This window comes from Macrobrachium nipponense, chromosome 7 (genome assembly GCF_015104395.2).
Source record: "Macrobrachium nipponense isolate FS-2020 chromosome 7, ASM1510439v2, whole genome shotgun sequence".
Classification (NCBI taxonomy): Eukaryota; Metazoa; Arthropoda; class Malacostraca; order Decapoda; family Palaemonidae; genus Macrobrachium; species Macrobrachium nipponense.
Genome location: NC_061109.1, coordinates 111,785,245 through 111,809,359, shown reverse-complemented (window position 1 = coordinate 111,809,359; position 24,115 = coordinate 111,785,245). Strand labels below are relative to the sequence as shown.

Sequence of the window (24,115 nt, the reverse complement as noted above, 5' to 3'; positions counted from 1 at the left end):
TTGGCTTTTCCCATAGAACTTCTTCCACTGTTCCACCGACCAACCGCGACAAACAGAACACGGATTAGTAACCGTACATACGTTTTCCCTGCACCTACTACACGTTGGATGAGGATCCGTCGACACCGAAGTTAGGAACCTAGAACATGGAAAGCCACTGACTCCTGGGCATTTCCTTTGTCTCCTCTTCGAAGCGGTAGACGATCCCGATGTTGAGGCAAAATTCTCCATCATACCACGTATACACTCTTACCACACACTGATCACACTTGGAGAAAGAAAAGGAATGAAAAATAAAAAATGAAATGGATAAAGAATGGGCAAACTGAAAAACCGGCTTTAAATGAGATAGACAGTAACCCGTCTTATCTTAAAGGCGGTAGGAAAATAACTGATGGGTCACAGGTAGCCGTGGGCATTCTGGGTATACATGCCCCGTGACCTGGTATAGATGCCATTAGTCCCTGGATCTCACAAGTGTAATTTTAATTCTACCGGTTTCCAGCTTGGCGCTAGTAAATCCTAATGTTAAGACCGAAAGTTTGTTAGTTATGAAAAATACAAATTAGTTACAAATTTGGTATTTTTCCGAGGTATGATTCGTTATTTGGTCGATTTTTTGCTTTGTTACACGAGCAAGATATTGATGTACGAGCTCCAGATGCCGTTGTTATGTAGCTGGTGTAGTGACTAAAATTAAGATGAGAAAAGAAGATAAAGTAAATATGCATCTTTTCCATAAATCTTTTAAAACATTTTACATAACTTCACTGTATCTAATAGTATTGTATGTATTCTCATATTGTATTATAAAATACTACTAACATAGCGGTCAGTGTTTTGGTTTGGAAATCAGCTGATGGCGAATACGAGTTTGTTTCGCCATATTTAACTCGATTCTGAGCGAATTTTCTTACATAAGTATCTGGATACTTTACTCATATGAGACAAGGTACTTTTTTGTTTAAGTCTAAATATGACCTGAATATGTCTCGTGATTGTGAACAAGATTTTTTTTTTTCGTTAACAGATTATGATTGAAAAAATTGTGATTCCGTTTGCTGTTTTCACTTTATTTCTTCGTATACGAGCTTTACATTATTTTTCTTTTATCGGTATGAAACCAGCAGTAAAATGTGTTCTTTCAAGCCCAGTAGTTTTGATTAAAATAATTTTATCTCATAAGTTTACACAAGTTTTATCCTAGGAGTCGATGCACGATAGTAGTCATTAGCATCTCGAACAGATTTCTCAGATTCAGCTACAACTAAGTTTTAAATGGAACAGCATATTTCATTGTTGATCTTTAATCTATAGCAAATAAAGTTAAGAATTGTTTACTATTGTACGATGGTTGAAATACAAGCAAAACGAATGTTGTTGTTACCCAATTCGGTTGGACTTATCAAAAAAAAAAAAAAAAAAAAAATTTCGTTAGGTTGTTCTTGGCTGTACACATTTACGGAACGAATATAACGTTAAAGCAATACTTTCACCGTTCTCTTCTGCTGTTTTCAATAGAAAATGGCATCCCATTTTCATAGAAAATGGGATGCCATTTTGAGGGTTGGAACGAATTAAAGGCATTTTAAGTATTTTCACTGGGGAAAATTGATTTGATGTGCAAGCAAATTGAGCTATGAGCTCAGCCACAGAATGAATTAAACTCGTAGATCAAGGTACCACTGTACTTTCAAGCCTTATCTGTGGCCATTTTTCTTGAGAAAGGGCCACAGATAGGGCCTGAAAATACTCAAGTGTTGAGTAAAATACTATGTAAATACTTACAAGTAAACAAGTTATACTCAGTATTTTGTAATTTTATGGGTTTCTTTTTCCATAAATAGACTTAACATGATAGAATTAGTATTCCTGCTTATGAGTGTAGGTGTACTAGTAAAGTTTACTTCCCCCTTCTTGATTTAATGCTCATTGCTAACTTTCCTCATTTGTTTCTTATACCAGCATTATTTTCCTCTCGTCTTGCACCTAGCAAATTAGTCTGATAACAAATTATAAGAATTTATTTTTCTCAAAATGCATACTCAATATATGTAGAACAGGATAAAAATTATGATGTTTGAATGTCTTGACTTTATTCTTGCTTTAGGTCTCCCAGTAGATGATGATCCAGAAACAAGTGGCCTATCAGCCTTATCTCTGGCATGCAGTGCAGCTCGTCGTTCAAGATATAATTTTTGTCAGGAATTAGGTAGGTTTCCCAAAAGCACTAAACATTTTTATGTTGTGGCATGCATATTATTTCTCTCCTGGAATTTCTTTAATCTTGACAACTGAAGATTTGTCCTCTGATAAGTTATAAGTTGCTTAGAATTCATAGCAACTGTTTTTAATATTTGATTTGAAATTTGCTCCTAGTTTTTTATGTTTTAAGGTAGTTGTCCAGAAGCTATGCCTCAGTTTTTTTTTTGTACCCAAGTGTAAAAAGAGAGAACCAAAAGCAGTGATGTTTAGTAAAATACAGGTTAAATCGATGAAATCATTTGTTCAACAGTAAATTTAGACAGATTGAAGAGACTGACTTTTCTCAGTATCCAAACTGTTGGTTATCCATATTCATGGTTTAATGTAGTGTACATTTGATTTTGTTACAGATCATACTAATTTAAGAAACGAGGACATTAATGATGGTTATAGAATATGCTTAGAAATGATAAAACAACGGGTTACTTAGATCATCCAGGTTGTAAAGTCTTGAAGACTTCTGATTATGTACATCATTACTGCATAATTTATGTCCAGATAAACGCATCCTCTCTTAAAGGCGGTAAAGGTGGTATGGTCATGAGTTGCTGAGGGGGTTGTGGAAGATCCCATGTAACTCTGGGAAAAGTGCAGATGATAATAGTTACTTGCATACATGATTTTATTAGCTACCGGTTTCCAGCTGGCACTAGATGACTTAATGTTAAGGCCTCAGTTTTGTTAGTCATGAAAAATACAAATTTATTAAAAATTTGCCATATTTTGTATGATCTTAGTGCCTCATACTAGAAGGTGTAATGTATAATCCAGAAAATGGCATACATAAAACTGTGATATTAATAAACATAACCTTAATACAATTTATCTAGCCCTAAATCCCCAAAAACCGCACCAAAATTTACCACATTGGCAACCCTGTTACCTCCTATTCTGCCTGCCAGTTGGCAACACTGCCGTTGACAGTTACAAAACTTTCCCTTGTAAATCAGTTATTAATGAGCGCCTATGTTGTTTACATCACGGCCACTCTCCATAAATTTCGAAACCTTTTGTGCCTTGAAAGCTCTCATTAATTGTTAATGCGGCTGTATGTTATTTACCATTTACGTATTATATCCATGAAATTAATTAATTAGCTTTTGTTTCTGTTGTGGTATATATTTTGTTCGATGAACTTTTGTGTGACCCGGAATTACGTGACCTGTCCAACAGTCCAATGGATAGCCAAGAGGATTCGAGTTAAGGCCCGACTTGTGGGACAAGGATGAGTAGCAGGGAGTATGAACCCCATGACCTTTGTAACTCTTGTAGTGGACAGGTTTGTAAATTGACTTCTCGTTGCAACTTCTGTAAGTCTTGGTCTGATGAAGACGTGACGGCGTATATTAAACATCAGAGAATCTTGCAGCGTAAAAGATTAGTTAAGAAGAAAAAGAAATCGGTAGCTAAACCTGTATCTAATGATTTCCTTGACTTGTGCGCCCATGGTTCTGGTTCTTCAGTTTCGGTATTCGTGTGATTCTGATTCCGAATTAATTGATGCTTTGATTTTGATTCAAAGTTTTTGGTGATGGAAACTAGTTGGAAGAAGAAATTTGAAACATTACAGCATACTATATATAGATAGAGACATTTCAGCCAAGTTTAGCAAGCTGTCAGAAAATTTTGAAGTAGCTTTTACTAGGATGTCTTAACACACTTTTAGATTCATTTTCAGCTCCTCATCAGGTACCTGTCGACAGCACCATGGGTAACGGTGCGACAGATACCCCGGCTTGTGAACCCCGTCATAATGAAGGCCTAGGGGGGATCTGGTCTGGATAGGTGCCTGACGATTCTTTACCCAATGTGTCCCCTGTTAGTCCCGTAACAGTGCCAAAGAGGCGCTTATTTAGGAGAAGGGGGATTAGTCTTAGACCTAAGACAGCTAGTCGTCAGGATGTTAGTTCGGGGGAAGTTTCTCAGTTAAAATCTGATGATGATGATGATGATGTGGATTCGTGTGATGTTGATATTTCGTTGAACTGCGGTCATGATGTCAAGTTCAAGAAACTTTATTTAGTTTGAGTTTTTTCCTCAGGCGAGGCGTAAAGAGCAGAAGCAGCCTCCGCCTCTCTGTATTATAGAAGGGATTTTTCTTGACGGTCCTTCCCGGTCGGAGGAATATTTACATTTTCCCTTTGCTCAGAGGTTCATGAGAGTGAGGGTGGACGTCACCACTAAACTTTCCAAGGTGGTCGGGGGATGAGGAAGCTCTCTTCTCTTCTACAACACCAGAAAGGAGTTTATCAGGTGGCGGATGATATATAATTCTCCTGAACCCCCAAACCAAATCCTGATTTTGTCCGACTTACGGGTCAACCTTTGCTTTCCAAGGCTTTGGTCTCAGTCTCGATTGAAGACTTTTTACCATGGAGTCTGTTATGAGCTCCTTACAAGAGGCTCAATCCTTCAATATGTGGGTCCTTGGAGGTCTTTTAATGTATTTCAAGGACTTTGGGTTTGTTCCTCCCGATGCTCCTGTTTTTGAGAAATTTTGCTTGTCTATTTCGATTGCTTTTGTACATCAAAATGAGCTTGCTGCTTCTATGCAGGCCTTTCTTGTTTCTCTAAGGTGTAACCTGTATTTGTCACAGTTACCCTCTTCTGTCTCAGAGATTCAGAGAAACCATTTATTTTCCTTTTCTCCTATCGGCAATTCCCTTTTTGATTTGTTTGTGCTTTGAGGTTTTGTAGGAACATCAAGGTGATGCCTCTTCCCAAGCTCACTGGGTCTTATCAAGATCTTTTTCCTCTGGTTTTCCTCCCGTTTCTTCAAGGAGTAAGCGTAAGTTCAGTGCTAGACTTGCTCTTCTGCTCCAGCCCAACAACCTCCTCCTTCTTCTGGCTCGTTTTTCCCGAGTACATCTCAGGGTTCTGGCGCCTTGGCTTCCTCCTCCAGCACCCACCCTTTGAAACACGGTAGAGGTTCTTGGCGTGGATCCAAGGGCAGAGGAAGAGCTCAACCTCCAGGAGGTCCTTCTTCTTCCTTGTCTGTGCATAAGAATTTTCGGAAGTAGGAGTCATTACCTCCTCTGGAGACCACAGTAGGAGCTTGTCTCTCTCGCCATTGGTCAGCTTGGCAGGAGAGCATTGGATGTTTGGGTGGTGGAGGTCCTGAAGGTAGGTTACGAGATCCCTCTTGTTTCGAGACCTCCACTTTCCAATCATCCTCTCGAGTTCAGCAGTTATTCCCCTCACTCAATCAGGGGTCAAGCCTTGGAGGAGGTTTCGGCCCTCTTAGAGAAGGATGCCATAGAGCGAGCTTCTCCTCCTCCCGGGTTTTACTCACGGGTGTTTCTAGTTCTGAAGTCCTCAGATGCCTGGTGCCCCATCATAGATCTTTCAGTCTTGAACAAGTTCATTCTAAAGTCCAAGTTCCGGATGGAGACAGTTCAGACTTCTTTCATCCATTAGGAAGGGGGACTGGATGATTTCCATCAATCTGCAGGATGCTTATCTGCAAATCCCCATCCATCTGAAGAGCAGACCTTACCTTCGGGTTTTCACAGACTCGGGAGTTTTCCAGTTCAAGACCCTTTCTTTCTGCCTCATCACTGCTCACAGGTCTTTTATCAGGTGATGGCTCCTATTTCAGCTATTCTGCATTGGTTAAATGTAAGGATGTTTTGGTATCTGGACGATTGGCTAGTCCAGGCCGACTCTCTAGAGAAATGTCTCCGGTAGAGGCAGATAGTTCTGTCTCTTTGTGTTGAGTTAGGCATCCGTGTCAACTATCTGGGGAATGTTTTGAATTCCCAGATTTTGAGCGCTTCTCCCTCTCAGAAACAAATAGACAGGCTTCTAAGTCTGGCCAAAGAATTTCTATCCTCCATAATGCAGCCAGTTTCTCTTTGGAGGACCCTCCTGGGCCATTTGTCATCCCTCATCCAACTGGTTCCCGGAGGTCATCTCAGAATGAGGTCCCTTTAGTCGACACTTTGCCAGTCATGGGATTTTGTGTCCGAGAACACAATAGTTGCCTCCTATCCACAATGTCAGAAGGATCTCCGTTGGTGGATGCAAGTTCACTGCCTCAAGTCGGACGTCTCTTCTTTCAGTTCTGCCAGACCTATTGTTTTGGTCAGACGCCTCGGATCCAGGTTGGGCTGTGCACCTGGGCTCTGAAGCCGCTTCGGGCCTTTGTTCAGTGAAAGAGAGGATCATGTCAATAAATTGGAAGGAACTAAGGGTAGTGTACCTGGGCCTTCTTTCATTTCAGGATCAACTGTCGGAGTCGGTTGTAGCGATCTTCATCGACAACACCACAGCAGTCTCGTACTTAGAAACCAAGGTGGCACAGGAGAATTAGGTAGTCTTCCTGTTCACGTTTGGTTGCTACCTGTATCTTATTTTTGTTGTATATGTATTTTTTGTTTTTGCATTGTAACTTTTGGGGCAGTTTTTGGTTTAGTTATAATGGGAATTAGGCAGTTTGGTATTTATAGGTGTTGTTGATGACATAAGGACTGGCTGCTTGACAACTTGCATTGCTTCCATTGTCAGTCTGACATTGGACCAGCCACTGGGTTGTGTCGGCACTGGCGACTACACTTATCCCAATGTCAATGCTGACTTAGGACTAGCCACTGGTTCGCCTGTCCTGATGACCCACGCTTCTTCCATTGTCTTTCTGGACAGGGAAGTAGTTGATGGATCGTCTACTGTCATCTGGTGACTCGTTCACCATCTACTTTTTGTCTCCTGTTTTTTCGGAGTCAGACACTTACACGAGATCAGGTGACATTTAGTAACTCTGAGTTTCTTGTTGACAAAATCAGGAGTTGCTCATGAGCCGATATTGCTGCTGGCAACGTTGGGTTGCGTTGATACACCCCCAATGTTTGCTTAGCTTTGAATCGCCCAGGCAGTCCAGCCACTTGTCCTTCTGGAAAGAGTTCCCAATACCCGCTCCTCTCTCTAGGCGCCAGACATTTGTGAGAGAGCAGGTGTCGTTGGAGGTGCTAGTGCTTGATGAAGTCATCAGGGTGCAGCCTTGCTGCCCGCAATGTCGTCGTTCGTCTTGACTTGTCCTTTACTACCGCAGTTCGGTAGTAGATTTTGAGTTCTTGGTATCTTAGACTTTGGGCCGAGTTTTTAACTTGGCATATGATATATATTTTGTTGTTGTTTTATGTCCTATTATTAATTTTTCTTTTTCTTCCTTTTCCATTAATTGGATTAGGTTGGTTCCTATTCTGCCCAAAAAGGAAATTTTATTCAGATTCCCTCCCTCCTTTTCAATGTGGTTAATCGGGTTAGATAAAATTACATTAAGGTAGTGTTTATTAATATAGAATTTTTATAATAAAATTAATATTAATAATACTTACTGGTATAATTTATCTAGTCCCACCCATCTTACCCCATGATCTGCCTATCACAACTGATTTTCAAGGGAAGGTTTTGTAACTGTCAACGGCAGTGTTGCCAACTGGCAGGCAGAATAGGAGGTAACAGGGTTGCCAATGTGGTAAATTTGGTGCGGTTTTTGGGGATTTAGAGCTAGATGAATTATACAGGTAAAGTATTATTAATATTTATTTTATTATAAAAATTCCATATTTGTTTTATGTATAAAAATGTAATGATCTGAAGGTTGTAACACTAGTGTAATTTATGTATGTATGGTAAATAATTTTATATTTCAAGGAAAACAAAGCTCTTATTAAAGCTAATTACAGCAAAAAGAATATAGAGGCCTACATTAATTTGATTTCTTCATATAGTGAATATTTTTCTGTAGAGTAATACAAAAAGAGTTGAAAGGAGCCTACAGTATGTAATGGATGTAAAAGTTTTAATGAGCTTCCCTGCACCACCCCTTATACCTTCACCTATGTCATGCACTTACATTTATTATAAATATAAGTATTCATACACTTACATTTATTATGAATATAAGTATAAAAAGGAATGGTGCATATAGTGAAGTTTGGTCAAAAGGATTAGTTTCTTTGCCTTTCATCATAGTGCCTATTTTAATGGTTCCGGATCCTCTGGTGTTAACAGAGGATGCTTTTCAACTTCCCTGGGACAACCTGGAAGTGTTTGCCTTCCCTCCATTTTGTTTGATCCTCCAAGTGCTGAATAGGATGATGAGTTCTCAAAATCTCAGGATGACATTGGTGGCTCCTATGTGGCCGCAAGTGGAATAGTTTCCCAATCTGCTGTCGATGATGTTGGAGGTTCTGAGGGAGATTCATTCCCCCTTGGCGCTATCTCCTTTGCCAGCCACATGTAGAAAGATTTCATCAGTCAGTAGAATCCCTGTTTCTTCACGGTTGGTGACTATCAAGTATCTCCTCCGAGTGAAAGTTTTATCTCAGAAGTCAGCAGAGCATTTGTCCAGCAATCTCAGGAAATCTGCCTCTGCAGTTTACCTAAGGTAAATGGGCAATCTACTGTGATTGGTGTCGTAGACAGGGTTTCTCTCCACTTGAAACCTCTGTTCAACCCATAGCAGACTTTTTAGTCTTCCTCAGGGATGAGAAAGGCTTATTCATCTCTGCTATTAGGGGCTATAGAGGAGCCCTGAGTTTAGTGTTATGTTTTAGAGGTGTTTACATCTCTTCATCTTGGGAATTCTCCCTGTACCACCAACATGCGTTGGCACACATTAGAAGGAAGGGAGATAAACTTATGATCTATACAGATGGATTAAAGAGCAACACTGGAGTGGGAGCTTCAGCATTCTTCCCCCAATAACATCAGTATGCACAGCTGAACTTGCAGCCATACGAATAGCAGTAGACAATACCTGAGAAGAGAGCAATTTCCACCGTAATTTTTAGTGACTCACAAAGTGCTATTGATGCTATAAACAAGTACAAGTCTACAAATCATCTTGTACAAGAAATCCAAATAAAAGTATACCAACTTGTTCAGTTGAGACTGTTAATAAAAATATGTTGGATTCTAGCATGTGGGAATTGAACGAAAAAGGAGATACAGCTGCCAAATTAGCTTGCACTATTCCACCAACAATGACACATGCCCCAGTATCAGACTGGATAACCTCAATTCAGCCTCTTAATATATCAAGACTGGGAAACATTTCACATCAATGCCAACTACAAACAAACTGAGAAATATAAAAAGCAAAGTTAATTCATGGATGTCGTCATCTCAGAAAGAAAGAGTGAAAAGTGTTATTAACAAGACTACCTATAGGCCATACTAGATTTCACACGGTCATTTGATGTCAAATCCACATCCAGACCCAATGACTCTAACATTTAGTCGATTGTCCAATTTGGAACCATTAAAGAAACATATTTACAAAATACGACATTGTAAGGCATTCTTGCTGAAGGCAAAGATTTTGTATTAAATAGGATCATGATGTTCCTAAGTAAAACCGGTTTCCTAAATATAGTTTTTTTTTTTTTTTCCAGGATCAATTCCTGAAAACTGGCCCAAGAAAAGCTGTTGTTAGGCCTAGAGGTCTGGATAAACTAATCCTTTATAATAGTCACAAAGACACCCCGTTGTTCAAAGTCTTTGAGCAGTCCTGTTCTCCAAGAGAGCTTAGGCCTCCAACTTGGGATGTTTCCTTGGTAAGGAGTTTCACTAAAGCTCCCTATGAGCCTTTACGTCGTACATCAGACAGGAACTTGACACTGAAGACAGTTTTCCTCCTGGCCTTGGCCTCTTCAAAGAGAGTAGGGGAGCTTCATGGTCTGAGGTATGATGTGAAACATACCAGGGGTTGGGGTCAGTGTCCTTCGAATTTGTCCTGGAATTCATGGCTAAGATCCAGAATCCCTCAGTACAAGATGATAGATTTGCCTCCTTTTCCATTCCATCTTTGGGTAACTTTGGGCGGTGATTCTCAGAAGCTCTTGTTGTATCCTGTCAGGGCCCTGCATTGCTATCTGAAGAGGATGCGACATCTCAGACCACAGTGTCGTGGGCTTTTTGTTAGCACAGGTCATTCTAAGAAAGAGGTTTCCAGGAATACAATATTTCTGGATATGCGAGGCTATCAGGCAGGCATATTTGGATGTTCATAGAGTTCTGAATGCTGGTACTTGATTACGTCAGTCAATGTTCACCTCTTTTTATCTTAAGGATGTTGCCCACAGGTCTATGGACAGTTTTTCCTCGAGTCCTGTGGTGGCTGCCCAAAAGATTGTGTAACTTATCTTTGCCCCTCACCAGGCAAATTTGTAGATACAAATTTGCCTGGTGAGGGGCAAAGATAAGTTACACAATAGACCTGTGGGCAACATCCTTAAGATAAAAAGAGGTGAACATTGACTGACGTAACCAAGTACCAGCATTCAGAACTCTATGATTGTGTGGAAGAGAGAATGAGTGAGTTGGCTGGTCTCTTTCTTTTAATCGTTTCTTCTTCCTACGGGCCGGTTGAGGAATAGACACGTCATTCGCTGGACTGGTCTGATACAGGTGAGTAGGGTAGTCATACTGGTGGTTTGTTTGGGCTGTGTTATCAAATAATCAAACCCTATATTCAGTAGCAAATACTCCGCTCTCTAGTAAGGGGGAGTGAGGAGTGATAACGAATCTCTGGTTTATTTGGTTTGTTATTGACCAGGCAGAAGTTTTCTTTAGTTCCGTAATGCAATGAATCTGCTCAAATATTATTGTATAAAACCCAGTTAGCTTAGTTGTTGGATATCGTTTTATCTATTTCTTGGAGGTGGGCTGGTGGGATATCCCCTAGCCAGTTTAGGTTGTCTATACCTCCCACCAAGTATAAGTCTATCTTATTGTTAAGACTGAAGGTTTGTTTTGCGGTTGAACAAATGACATTTTTAAAAAACAATTTGTATTTTTCATAGGTAACAAACCAGAGGTCATAAGATTTTATTACCTACCTCTGGCTGACCCTCTGTCATCTTATAGCATCCTGGGTTGGGAAAGGCTACCGTGATGGTGTGGGTTGCACGGTCTTTGACCAGCTTTCACCCAATATGCGCACGCATTGCCAGATTTCACAGATTTCTTGCTTTACAAACTCTTGATTGTTTAACCTGTTCCAGGTAGGTGCTTGAAAATGATCCTATTGTTATGACCTCAGCTTTCTTAGCTATGAAATATACAAATTATTTTTTTTTAATTTGTCTGTAGTGTTAGTAGATAACATTGCAGTGTGCCTGTCCTGTCTTGTCATTGTAACTAAACATATGCTATTAAAGGGATTCAAGTCAAATTTGATACAAAGGTAAAACGACATCATAGATGTGTATGAAAGTGCATTATTCATTTTTCTATAAGCCCGTCTTTTACATTGGAGTTTTTAAGAGCCTTGGTCCCTGACATATTTAGAGTTCTAAGGTATTTCGGTAATTCTCCAGTCCTTGACCAACACTCTAGGACTGCCATTGGACAGTGTTTTCCACCTAAATAACCATTCAGATGTTAATGTGATAGGTGGGTTGCAACAAGCAAATTGAAGTGCATAAAATAATTAAAATTAAAGTTTTCTACAACCTTCCAACCTCAGATGAAACTTGAGTGATTTGGCAGATTTTTTTGTGGTCTTTTCTTTTGCAAATGGTTAGCACGGATCATTGGAGACCGTGGTGGAGGCATGTATGTAATTCCTTATTGGAATGAACGCTTATAATTAAAAAAGACTATTTTGTAATGATGTCCGGTTACATTTTCAATCGGGTGTTTATTCATATTGTATTTTTTAATTTTATTCAAATTATATTATGTATAGACTGAAATACTCATAAATAGACTTTAATTTTCAGACCCTGATCTTGATGCTTCAAAGAGAATTGCAGTGCTGCAGTCCAGAATTCAGGAATTGAAAAGAACTTACATGCAAGTTAAAACAGAACTGGCATCTGTGGAACGCAGAAGGAAGAAGCTACGCCGAAAGGAACGTGAAAGTAAGTTTTATTTTGTTGCTCAGGTTATTTCAAGTAAAGACTGTGAACTGATGAGATTCCTCGTTTTCTTGTTTATGCAATAAAAAATAGTACAGTAACTATACAGTTAAACTGTGGTTTTTGTCCACCTCTTTTTTAATATGTTTTGGTTTTCACAAACTTTTTTTCTAAGAAACTTTGTCACGGGTTTTGGAAATGCTCCATCTGGGGCCCGGCATGTGACCTTTCCCCCCATATCAAGTGCCCAAACAAAGTATCCCATCTTCTTTTGTGACCCATTCTGCTTTTTTTTTTTTTGTACTTTTTTACTTGAGTGCAACTGGTAAATAAGCCATCATGGGGAACAAAACAGTTCCAATCGGTAGCCCTTCAGTAAAAAAAGGTGAGAAACAAAATAGAATTCAAGAAAGCACTCATAGCAAAGTGTTGGAAGAAGTTGCATGCCAATCTCAGTGAGAAAATACATACAACAAGTGCTGCTGTTTGTGAATATAAGGCCATCAGAAGCTAGTTTGGAAAATTTTGAAAACGAATCGGCATACATAACGTGCTTACTTCAGGGATTAAGCACATGTTTTTAATGTGGAATGATGTAAAAAATTATCATCCTAACAAAGAAGTTGTAATCCGTGTCTCCAACATTGTGTTTAACTTAGGCAAATTTTAACCCTTAAACACCAAGCCGGTATTTCCGAAAGTGTCTCCTGTATGCTGGCGGTGTTCGGGAGTGAGTGCCGAAGTGGAAAAAAAGCTTTTTTTTTTTTTAACCACAGCACGCTTAGTTTTCAAGATTAAGAGTTCATTTTTGGCTCCTTTTTTTTTGTCATTGCCTGAAGTTTAGTATGCAACCATCAGAAATGAAAAAAAAAGATCATTGTTATATATAAATATTGGAATATATGACAGCGGACATTTCAGGGGGAGGCGCTTCTCTTCCAAAAATTTCTTCACTGTCGGGCCGAATCACAGATTTACCCACTCCGTGAACAAAAGTCTCGTTACCCAGGCTTTTGCATTAGCCCTCCACATCACTGGAAGCTTCTCCTTCAGCATTTTGTGGGCCTTGAAGGCTCGAGAAGTCTGGGAATGATACACCAGTAGGGGCTTCTTCACCTTGCAATCCCCACTGGCGTTTGAACAAAGTGCAAGCTTAAGCCTGTCTTTCATAGGCTTATGCCCGGGTAGCTTCTTCTCTTCCTCCGTGATGTACGTCCGACGAGGCATTTTTTTTCCAAAAAAGGCCAGTCTCATCACAATTGAAGACTTGCTGAGAACTGTAGCCTTCCTTGGTCATCATCTCGTCAAAAGTTTTCTTAAATGCTTCGGCCGCTTTCGTGTCCGAGCTGGCAGCCTCCCCATGATGCACCACCGTTTACGGAATTTCTCGAACCAGCCATGCGAAGCCTTGAACTCTGGGGTTTGCGTTGAAGTCCCTTCCCCTCCGTCGTTTTCCGCCTGCGCCGTCGTCTTCCGCCTGCGCAATCAAATCGCCGAAAATAGCGCTGGCCTTGTGGGCGATTGCTGTTTCTGTTACCGTATCGCCAGCTATTTCTTTGTCTTTTATCCAGACGAGGAGCAGCCGTTCCATCTTGCTGGACAAAATAGTGATGCCCTTCGACGATGTAGCTGCTTTGATGGCATCCTTCTGTTTAAGGATGGTGCCTATTGTCGACAGATTACGGCCGTATTCCTTTGCGATCACACTCAATCGCATACCAGCTTCGTACTTCTTGATGATCTCCATCTTTGTCTCCAAAGAGAGCATGCGCTTCTTTCCGTGAATTTCAACTTTCTTGGGACCCATGACTACGTTATCTTGTACGTAATTTACGTATAAGTAACACAATAAAGTTTTCGCACAACACGATAATAGTACTGCAACGAAATCACTAACGAATTTACGTTACTATACGAAATCGTTAGACCGAACTAATGCCGTGTGCGTACGATAAAGATGTTGGTACGAAGAGGCCGAGATAGGTACGCCACCACGTATACGTATAAGATGCATGATGGGAGGGATGCTGTCCAATAGGAGAGAAGGATTTCATGGTGGTGACTAGCATCAGGAACCAATGGGAGAGCAGGAGGATGGTGGCGAGTCTACTAGTATTAAGATGGCGGCGCGCCGTGCAAGTTTCAAAATTGTTATCCGGGCGAATCTCGGACTTTCAGAAACCTTTTGTATCTTGAAAACTTTTTGTATGTAGAGCCGTTAAATTTTTCTCATTGGTCGTATCTTGAGTTTTTCGTAAGTTGAGCCTTTTGTATCTCGAGGTACCACTGTATTTTAAAAAATCTCTATACTGCTAATGCTGAGAATTGTATGAATACTAACTAGTGATCGTTTCTTGGGATCCCATCAACTTTGTCCTGGAAAATTCCTGTGATTTTATTACACTTCCCGGGAAATTTTGTGTGTGTGTGTTAAAATTTATATGTCATTCACAAACTGTCCAAGCATACTGCTTGCTCTGAAATGAGAAAATTCAATAAGAAGAGAAACAAAGTTTAATAGTACAGGCGGCCCATGTTTAACGGCGCAATCTCTTAGCAGTGAATTGGTTTTATGGCTGTCATAAAAAAATATTAATTAAAAAAATGAGGTATTTTTACAGCACAATTTTTGGTTAACAGCGCCGCTAGCGCTGTTATGCCTAACGAGTACATACATTTGTATAAATACCGTTCAGACCATAAAGGTTATGCAAATGATATTAGAAAATTTTATTGAGAGTTATTACATAGGTATTAGGGTAAAATACCTATGTAATAACTCTCAATGTTCTATGCCGAAAATATCTAGTTAAATGAGTGCAAATTTAGCTATGGATGTGACGATTTATAAATGTTCATGCTTTTATGTTTAAAATGTGTATGAAAGTGTATCAGGTATAGGGTATTTTTATTTCTGCACAGAAATATGATACAAAGGTAGCTTTTGAAACTGCCCTTCACCATATCAAAGAGGATGTTTTTTCATGTTCATTCTTGTGAGCTGCCGCCTGCCGCTCTTCCGAAAATAGTTAAAAAAAGTGCAAATTTAACGATCGATGTGTCGATTTTATAAATGTTCATGCTTTCATGTTTAAAATGTGTATGAAAATGTATTACAAATAGGGTATTTTTATTTCTTCACAGAAATATAATACAAAGGCAGCTTTTGAAACTGGCCTTCACGTTATCAAATAGGATGTTTTTTCATGTTCGTTCTTGTGAGCTGCCGCCTGCTGCTCTTCCGAAAATATAGTTAAAAAAAGTGCAGATTTAGTGTTCAATGCGTCAATTTTATAAATGTTCACGTTTTTGTTTAAAACGCTAATGAAAATATATTAGGTATAGGGTATTTTATTTTTCTACATAGATATGATACAAATTAAGGCAGCTTTTTCAACTGCCATCCACGTTATCAGAGGATGTTTTTTCATGTTTGTTCTTGTCCGCCGCTGTTCCGAAAAATGCATTTACAAAGACTTAATGTAGTTATATTTTATTAATTTGGGAGCTAATTATAACTCATTTTGTTAATGAAACTTCACCTTTTTGTTATAAGTTTTCATGCTCTTATGTTGAAAATGTGTATGAAAAATGTGTTACAAGGTATTTTTTTCATTTTTGTACGTAAATATGATACAGTGGCGGTATGCATGTCCATTTGAAGTCTTTGTAACAGCCCTTCACATGATGAGACAATAGTTTGTTCAGTCGTGCCTGAATAATAGAATTTTAATTTATATAATTGAATTAAGTTTTTATAACAAATTATATTTACAATTGTTGCATAAATTCATTTTAAAAGACAAAACTCATGTATACATTCAATTTTGCAACACTGCAATTGTTTGTTTTTCCATGGTATATAAGTACACAATATAACTGAGGTATGACTGTACGAGCTCAAGATACTGTTGCTATGTAGTTGGCATAGTGACGAAAATTAAGATAAGCACAGAAGAAAAAGTAAATATGCATCTTTTCGATAAATCTTTTAAAAAGTTATACATTACTTCACTTTATCCAATAATATTGTATGTATTCTCAAATTATTGTATTATAAAATACTACGGTAAATCTAAGCTAGTATTCCGTGGAATGGGCAATGTTTTAGTTTGGAAATCGACTTGTGGCGAATACGATTTGTTTCGCCATATTTAATGCAATTCTGAGCAAATTTTCTTGTTTCTAGTAAGCATAAACGAATCTCTAGGTACTTGACTTATATGAGACAAGGTTATTTTTCCTTATACTACTTTTTTCAGGTGGAAATATGACTTGAATATATCTCATTGTGATTGTGAACTAATTTTTGTTTTCATTAACAGATTATGTTGGCGGGATGTTTATTGAGTAAAAAAATGATGTGAGTCTGTTCCCAATTTTCCTTTATATCATTGTAATACAAACTTTACATTATTTATCTTGTATTGGCGTGAAACCAACAGTAAAATGTGTTCTTTCAAGCACAATAGTTTTCATAAAAATTATTTTATTTCAATTTTATTTACGGTTGTTTGATGGCATACATTAACTGGAGTTTTATCCTTGTTGCTGATGAATGATAATGATCATTAGCAGCTTGAACAGTTTTCGCACCTTCAGCTATAAATTTAACTGTATATTTTCCGATTGATCTTTGATCTATAGCGAATAAAGTTATTACATTAAGATATCTCAGTCTTATTCTACATAACATCATTTATAACAACTACGGTAATAGTGTACTCTAGTACAATGATTGAAATACAAGCCAAACTAATGTTTTTATCCAATTCGGTTGTACTTAGAAAAAAAAGTTGTTTCTTGTTTGGTTGTTCATGGCTGTACACGTTTACGCAACTAGTATAACATTAAAACCGTACTTTCATCATTCTCTTTTGCTGTTTTTTAACTAATGTAATTAGAAGATGGGATAAAGTTAGGCTATTGTAATTTAATCTCTCATTAAATCGGATTATCGCAAGACGAATTATTATAACTTGAACATTACAGCTAGGCTTTTCACTTTAAAGTATTTTATACTACTATAATATACAGTGGTACCTCGACATACGAAAGGCTCAACTTACGAAAAACTCGAGATACGAAAGCAAATACGAAAAATTTTACAGCTCCATATGAAAATTGCTAAAGTTACGAAAGGTTGTTGCTGTAAAGTCCCGAGATTCGCCCAGGACCACCAAGAACAATTTTAAAACTAGCGCCCCGCCAACTGAGTAAACTCGCTACCAACCTCCCGCTCTCCCATTGGTTCCTGATGCTAGTCACCCCATAAGATCCTGCTCTCCTATTGGTCAGCATCTACCCCTTGTGCTTTATGTATTCTATTGGTAAAAGGATGCTGTAAATTGAAAAACTTATTCATGCAATACTTTTAATAAAAAAAAAAACATTAGGTAAAGATAGAATAAAGAATAGAAATGAATGGTTATTATACTGTTTGGTAGTTTCAGTAGTTGAAGAGAGATAATGAAAATTTATGGCTTACTGTGTACTAGGAAAAGTGATTGCTTGGCGATCGTTCGGTACTCGTAAGTGCTGGATGTAAACAGATGATTTGAAACTTTTTTTGTTAGTTTGTTTATTATAGTCAATGGTTACTTAATAATTATTTGAAATGAGTACATGCAATACATTTAATAAAAAAAATTGTGAATTAGATATCATAAAATATAAAATAAATCAGACTTCTATCATCGAAGCCAACAAATACGTATTTTTTAGAATTCTTCTTTTGTTTTAATATTACGTTACGTAAACGTTTCATTATAGCTGTCAGTAACTCGGTATCTCCATTAGGTAAAGATAGAATAAAGAATAGAAATGAATGGTTATTATACTGTTTGGTAGTTTCATTAGTTGAAGAGAGATACTAATGAAAATTTATGGCTTACTGTGTCCAAGGAAAAGTGATTGCTTGGCGTTCGTTCGTTACTCGTAAGAGCTGAATGTAAACAAACGATTGGAAGTTTTTTTGTTTTTGTTTGTTTGTTTATTATAGTTAATTATTAATTAATAATTATTTGAAATGAGTACATACTGATTATTTATACATTTTATTGGCATATTCTAAGCTTTTAGCTTCTTGGTTTAGATGTCAGAATCATAGACTAGGCTACAGTAGCAACCGCTAACATAGGCTAGGCTTATTGCTAAGGGCATATGCTAAAGTCCTGATATATGCAGTAAAAAGGGGGTTGAACATTACATGCAGTGGAATATTACTCAAGTATCTACAGTATTTTGCCTTTTTGGAGTCATATTTCTTCCGTCGGATCGGCGTCGTAACCCTAGAACATGTGTTGTAAGCCTGGAAATATAATTTACTGGGGAGTTTTTGTAGGGCTTGGAACGGATTAGGCATTTTACATGTAAAATGCGGTCCAAGATACAAAAAATTTATGATACGAAGGCCGCCTCAGAACGGATTAATTTCGTATCTCGAGGCACCACTGTACTGTACAGTAAATTCCATAGTATGTACTATACTGCATAAATATAATTTTACTTATTGCACCATTGTGGGAATTACAGCGCCGTTTGACTGGCTGTTAACTGGTCTAGTATTCTGAAAGGAGGTGTGTGGCGGAGGCTTTAAAATCACTTAGCACGAAAATCGCTTAACATCGGCCGCGAGGAACAGAACCCCTGTTGCTATCCAAGGGCCGCCTGTACTTAAAAAAAAAAAAAAAAAAAAAAAAAAAAAAACAACTAAAGAAAACCCAGCCAAGAGCATAGCCAAAAACATATGAAATATTTGAAGCAACTGGAGAAAAGATAGCAAAAATAATGAAAATAACAACTGCTTTAGAATTGTTACCATTGACAATCTGTTGAAGTAAGAGCATTTTCATCTGCAGGACTTTTCATCTCAAAACTGTGAACTTGCTGAAGTGATAAAAGTGTAAACTCTTTAAGCTTCATACACATATTAAAAGTCAGATTAGCTCTGCATAAAAAAATAGTATTTTGGTTATTTTATTTATTATTTTATTACAAGGGCAGTTACTTGAATATGAGTGTTATAATCAGTTAAAGGATTAGTTATTTTATTGTAATGAACACTTGAGAAATTTTATTTTCACGAGTTACTTGAGAAATTTTATTTTCACGAGTTTATTAAATGAAATTTAATATTTTTAATATTTTCTTTATTATTTTATTATAGGGGCAGTTACTTTGAGTGCAATAAATAATTTGATGGATTAGTTATTTCATTGTAATGAACATTGAGCTTTTTCATTTTCACACGTTTATTAACCCTCTTACGCAGATTGGACGTATTAAATGTTGAGATAAATTCTCTCCCGGGTGCCGATTGGATGTATTAAACGTCGACATAAAAAAAGTTTTTTTAAAAATTCGCGGAAAAATACTTATTGGCTTACCAGCCGAAAACTTTTGAATCACGCACCTTGGGGGATGCTGGGAGCTCACGGATCAAGGCGTTGTTTTGTTTACAATCGTTACGCAGGCACGCAAATTTCTTTCTTATCGCACTAAAACGTATCAGTGACAAATCTCAGAAATTATTTCGTCACATTGACATAATTTTGCACCATTTTAAATTAGCCGTTACTTGGAGTATTATATATGAAAATGTGCGCAATTTCATGTAGAATACAATAAAAAAATACTCATGATTGTAGCTTTTATCAGTTTTGAAATATTTTTATATAAATAACGATAAGTGCCAAAATTTCAACCTTTGGTCAACTTTGACTACCGAAATGGTCGAAAAACTCTTATATTTTAGTAATATTCAATCATTTACCTTCATTTTGCAACAAACTGGACATCTCTAGCACAGTATTTCGATTTATGTTGAATTTATGAAAAAAAACCTTTTCCTTACGTCCGCACAGTAACTCTTCCGATAAATTTTTTCATGCGATTGTCGTAATGTTTGCACCATTTTAAATTTGCCGTTACATAAAGTTTTATATTTGGAAATGTGTGCAATTTCATGCACAATACAACTAAAAACAACACATGGTTGTAGCTTTTATCAGTTTTGAAATATTTTCATATAAATAACTAAGTGCCAAAATTTCAACCTTCGGTCAACTTTGACTCTACTGAAATGGTCGAAAAACGCAATTGTAAGCTAAAACTCTTATATTCTAGTAATATTCAATCATTTACCTTCGTTTTGCAACAAATTGGAAGTTGCTAGCACAATATTTAGTTTTATGGTGAATTTATGAAAAAAAAAAAAAATTTCCTTACGTCCGTGGGGTAACTCTTCCGAAAAAAATAATAAATTGTTTTGTGCGATTGTTGTAATGTTTACACCAGTTTGAATTAGCCTTTACATAAAGTTTAATATATGAAAATGTACGCAAATTCATGTAAAATACAACAACAAATGATTGAAGGTTGTAGCTTTTCTTATTTTCAAAATATTTGCATATAAATCACGATAAATAGAAAAAAAACCATGTTCGGTCAACTTTGACTCTACCGAAATAGTAAAAAAAACGCAATTGTAAGCTAAAACTCTTACAGTCTAGTAATATTCAGTCATTTATCTTCATTTTGAAACAAATTGGAAGTCTCTAGTACAATATTTAGATTTATGGTGAATTTAAAAAAAAACTTTCCTTCCCTCGGCGCGCGGATTCTCCGAAATGCATACGTCGCATTATCGTTATATTTGCCCCGTTTCATATTAGGCGTTTTATAGAGTTTTATATATGAAAATTTGCGCAATTTCATGTAGAATACAACTAAAAATAATTGAAGGTTGTAGCTTTTCTCATTTTCGAAATATTTGCATATAAAAAAATATATAAAAAAAATTCGACACTTGGTCAAATTTAACTCTTCCGAAATGGTCGAAAACTGCAATTGCAAGCTAAAAATCTTACAGTATAGTAATATTCAGTCATTTATCTTCATTTTGAAACAAATTGGAAGTCCCTAGAATAATATTTAGATTTATGGCAAATTTTTGAAAAAAAAAAAAAAAAAAAATTTACGTCCGCACGTTACGAATTCATGCATCATTTTGGGATAATATTTTCTCTGTGTGGCTTTGATCGTTTTACAATGTGTTCTATACCAAAATGATCGCAATTTAGTGTACAATACAATGAAAAAAAAAGTAACTCGTTAGCTTTAACTTTTCTGCTCACAGCATGATTTGAATACAATTATATATGAAATTTTGTTTTTGCACTATCATATCGTATTATTTATATATGATAATGATATTTTTTCATTTCTAATGGTTGCATACTAAACTTCAGGCAATGACAAAAAAAGGAGCCAAAAATGAACGCTTAATCTTGAAAAGTAACTGCGCTGTGAATTTTTGAAAAAAATATTTTTTCCGCTTCGGCGCTCGCTCCCATGCCCCGCCGGCATACGGGAGACGATTTTTATTATACCTCTTCGGCGTAAGAGGGTTAAAAAATTTTATATTTTTAATATTTTCTTTATTATTTTACTACAAGGGCAGTTACATTAATATGATTGCTAAAATCAGTTCAAAGTATTTGTTATTTTATTGTAATGAACATTGAGCATTTTTATTTTCACAAGTTTATTTTTAAGATTTTGATTATTTTTTATTTTCTAGGTACTTTAATATGAGTGTTATAATAAATTTAAAAGATTATTTATTTTTTTGTAATGACATTGAGCATTTTTATTTTCACAAGTTTGTGAAAAACATTTCATAATATGATTATATTCTTTATTGTTTTATTACAAGGGCAGTTACTTTGTTTTATTACAAGGGCAGTTACTTTAATATGAGTTGAAAGGATTAGTTATTTTATTGTAATGAACATTGAGCATTTTTATTTTCATAAGTTTATTTCTATAAAAGAACACATCGACTTATGTATGTGGAGTCCTTTTTCAGTGTGTTAAAATGCTTTAACAAATAAAATTATATCCCAGGATGAACATTTTTCTTATCTTGAAATCCCGGGATTATGAAGTGTCCCAAACGACAATCCCTAGTACTAACATATGGATGTCAAGTTTACTAATTGATATTATCTTTGTACCTTTCAGAAGATGCAAAAAGTGAACCAACCTAAGAGGGCCTGACTATGGGTCGTGCTATGTACTCCAGTGAGCTGTGATTTTCTCGGTGTTCTGTACAGTGAATGCTCATTTTATACTAAGTCTAGATCTCATATTATACTTCATATTGTTGAAGGCTTGTACACAAATATCATGTAAAAAAACTAAAATAAATTTTATTGAGTCACTCATTATAATGAGGTTATTATGTACTGTTTACATATTGTATTGTTTTATAGAATTTATGTGCATAAGGTTTTTCCTAAGAGGAAGTCTTGTCAACATTAGGATTGTGCCTTGTTAATTGTTCCTTGGTTCTCTAGATTATTATTATAAGGACCAAGACTCCAAAGGCAACTTTTAACCTCTGCAGGTGTAAATATTTAACATTTATTAGCTGGGAGAAGAAAGTCTGTTTTGATTTGTGAAAAAGCAAGTATTAAGGCTTCCTTCATCTTTGGATCAAAGATGATGGTGTCTACAACTCAAGTTGACATTAATATTCAGTAGGTTTTGATATTTGTTTTTAGATCATGTACAATATGACTATAAATTGTATATAGAAACTAAAACAAAAAAGCAAAAAAAAAATTATGGTAATTTTTTATTGTTATCTTTTATAGTGTTAGAGTATGAGAATAACTTTTTTATATCAAAGGAGTTAATTGAATGCCTTCATATGTTTTTATTGTAATTATTAATATATAATTGTATGAATGGTAAGGTTGAATGATATTTCTTTAAATTGTAAATTATTTATGGAAATTGTAATATTTTTTATACAAGACATTTTTTTTACTGAATCTTCCTTATTGACTAATGAACAGTTTATCTCCTGTGAAGTACAAGAAGTATCTGTAAATAGACATAAACCCAGCAAAGTGTGTTTTGATTTTCCCCCACTACCATCAAATGAAACTCATCATACTGTATTGGAAAACCTAATGAGATTTGTAACCTCTTCCACCCAGGTTAGAAATTGTCTGTGCTTCTGTGTTTGTGCATGTTAGCAAGATGATTAGGTGTGGGTGAACTAATCATGAGGAAAATTTGGAAACCTTCGTGAGATGACGTCTGTCAGGTAAACAGCCATCTAGGAAGATTTTTACCATTTGTTGCTAGCATTTCTCTTTTCACCAAAATTAACATTCTAATTGTAATTTTTAAAATTTTAGAATCACCATAAATAAGTAATCCTTGTTGATGCTTGATGTGTTTCTCTTTGTAGTATTAGTTTACTAGAAAATTCAAATGAATTTTTTTCTATACACATGGTTATTCTTAACAGGTACATAGTTTATTCTTAAGGAGTCAATCCGCCATCGATTTTCATGAAGATACTTTGGGATATCAAAACTCGTGATTTTTTGGCAGTGAACAGCACTACAACTCAAGAGTCACATGTGAAAGTATCGTACAAATCGTGCCATAAATAATGAAGTTATTGCATTTTTTTGTGGTTGAGTTATATGGCACTGCATGAGTCGTCATGGTGACGCAATACTATGTACACAGTACTCACGATAAATCATGAAAAGTACGCTATTCATATAAAATAGTGAGAAATATAAGGCTAAAAATCTACGTCTGGCACCTCTGTTCATGACAAAACACACAGTACAAGCCAACAAGCCCCAACATGCCATATACAGTGGTACCTCGACATACGAAAGGCTCAACTTACGAAAATCTCGAGATACGAAAGCAAATACGAAGATTTTTGTTGCTCTACATACAAAAATTGTTCAAGATACGAAAAGTTGTTGCTGTTAAGTCCCGAGATTTGCTTGGTTGTGATCCTGCCACAGTTTTTATGTTGCTTGGAACTAGTGGTTATTCAGCTATGGGACCAACATTTTTACCAGACTTCCAAAACACGTCGAGAGTGAACTGTCACCAGAAATACACATCTCTCACACCTCAATGGAATAAACAAGAATCGAACT

At 36.5% G+C, this 24,115-nt stretch overlaps 1 protein-coding gene across 1 annotated transcript in view; it reads left to right on the top strand.

Annotated features, from left to right (window-relative positions):
• Positions 1–23,050, top strand: part of LOC135217523 (AT-rich interactive domain-containing protein 4B-like) — a 137,989-nt gene extending 114,939 nt beyond the window's left edge. The window contains 4 exon segments of the mRNA XM_064253485.1: positions 2,111–2,212; positions 11,994–12,134; positions 16,457–16,494; positions 22,158–23,050. Of these exon segments, the coding sequence (XP_064109555.1) occupies positions 2,111–2,212; positions 11,994–12,134; positions 16,457–16,485 (272 nt within the window). The 3' untranslated portion in view covers positions 16,486–16,494; positions 22,158–23,050.
• The last annotated feature ends 1,065 nt before the right edge of the window (positions 23,051–24,115 follow it).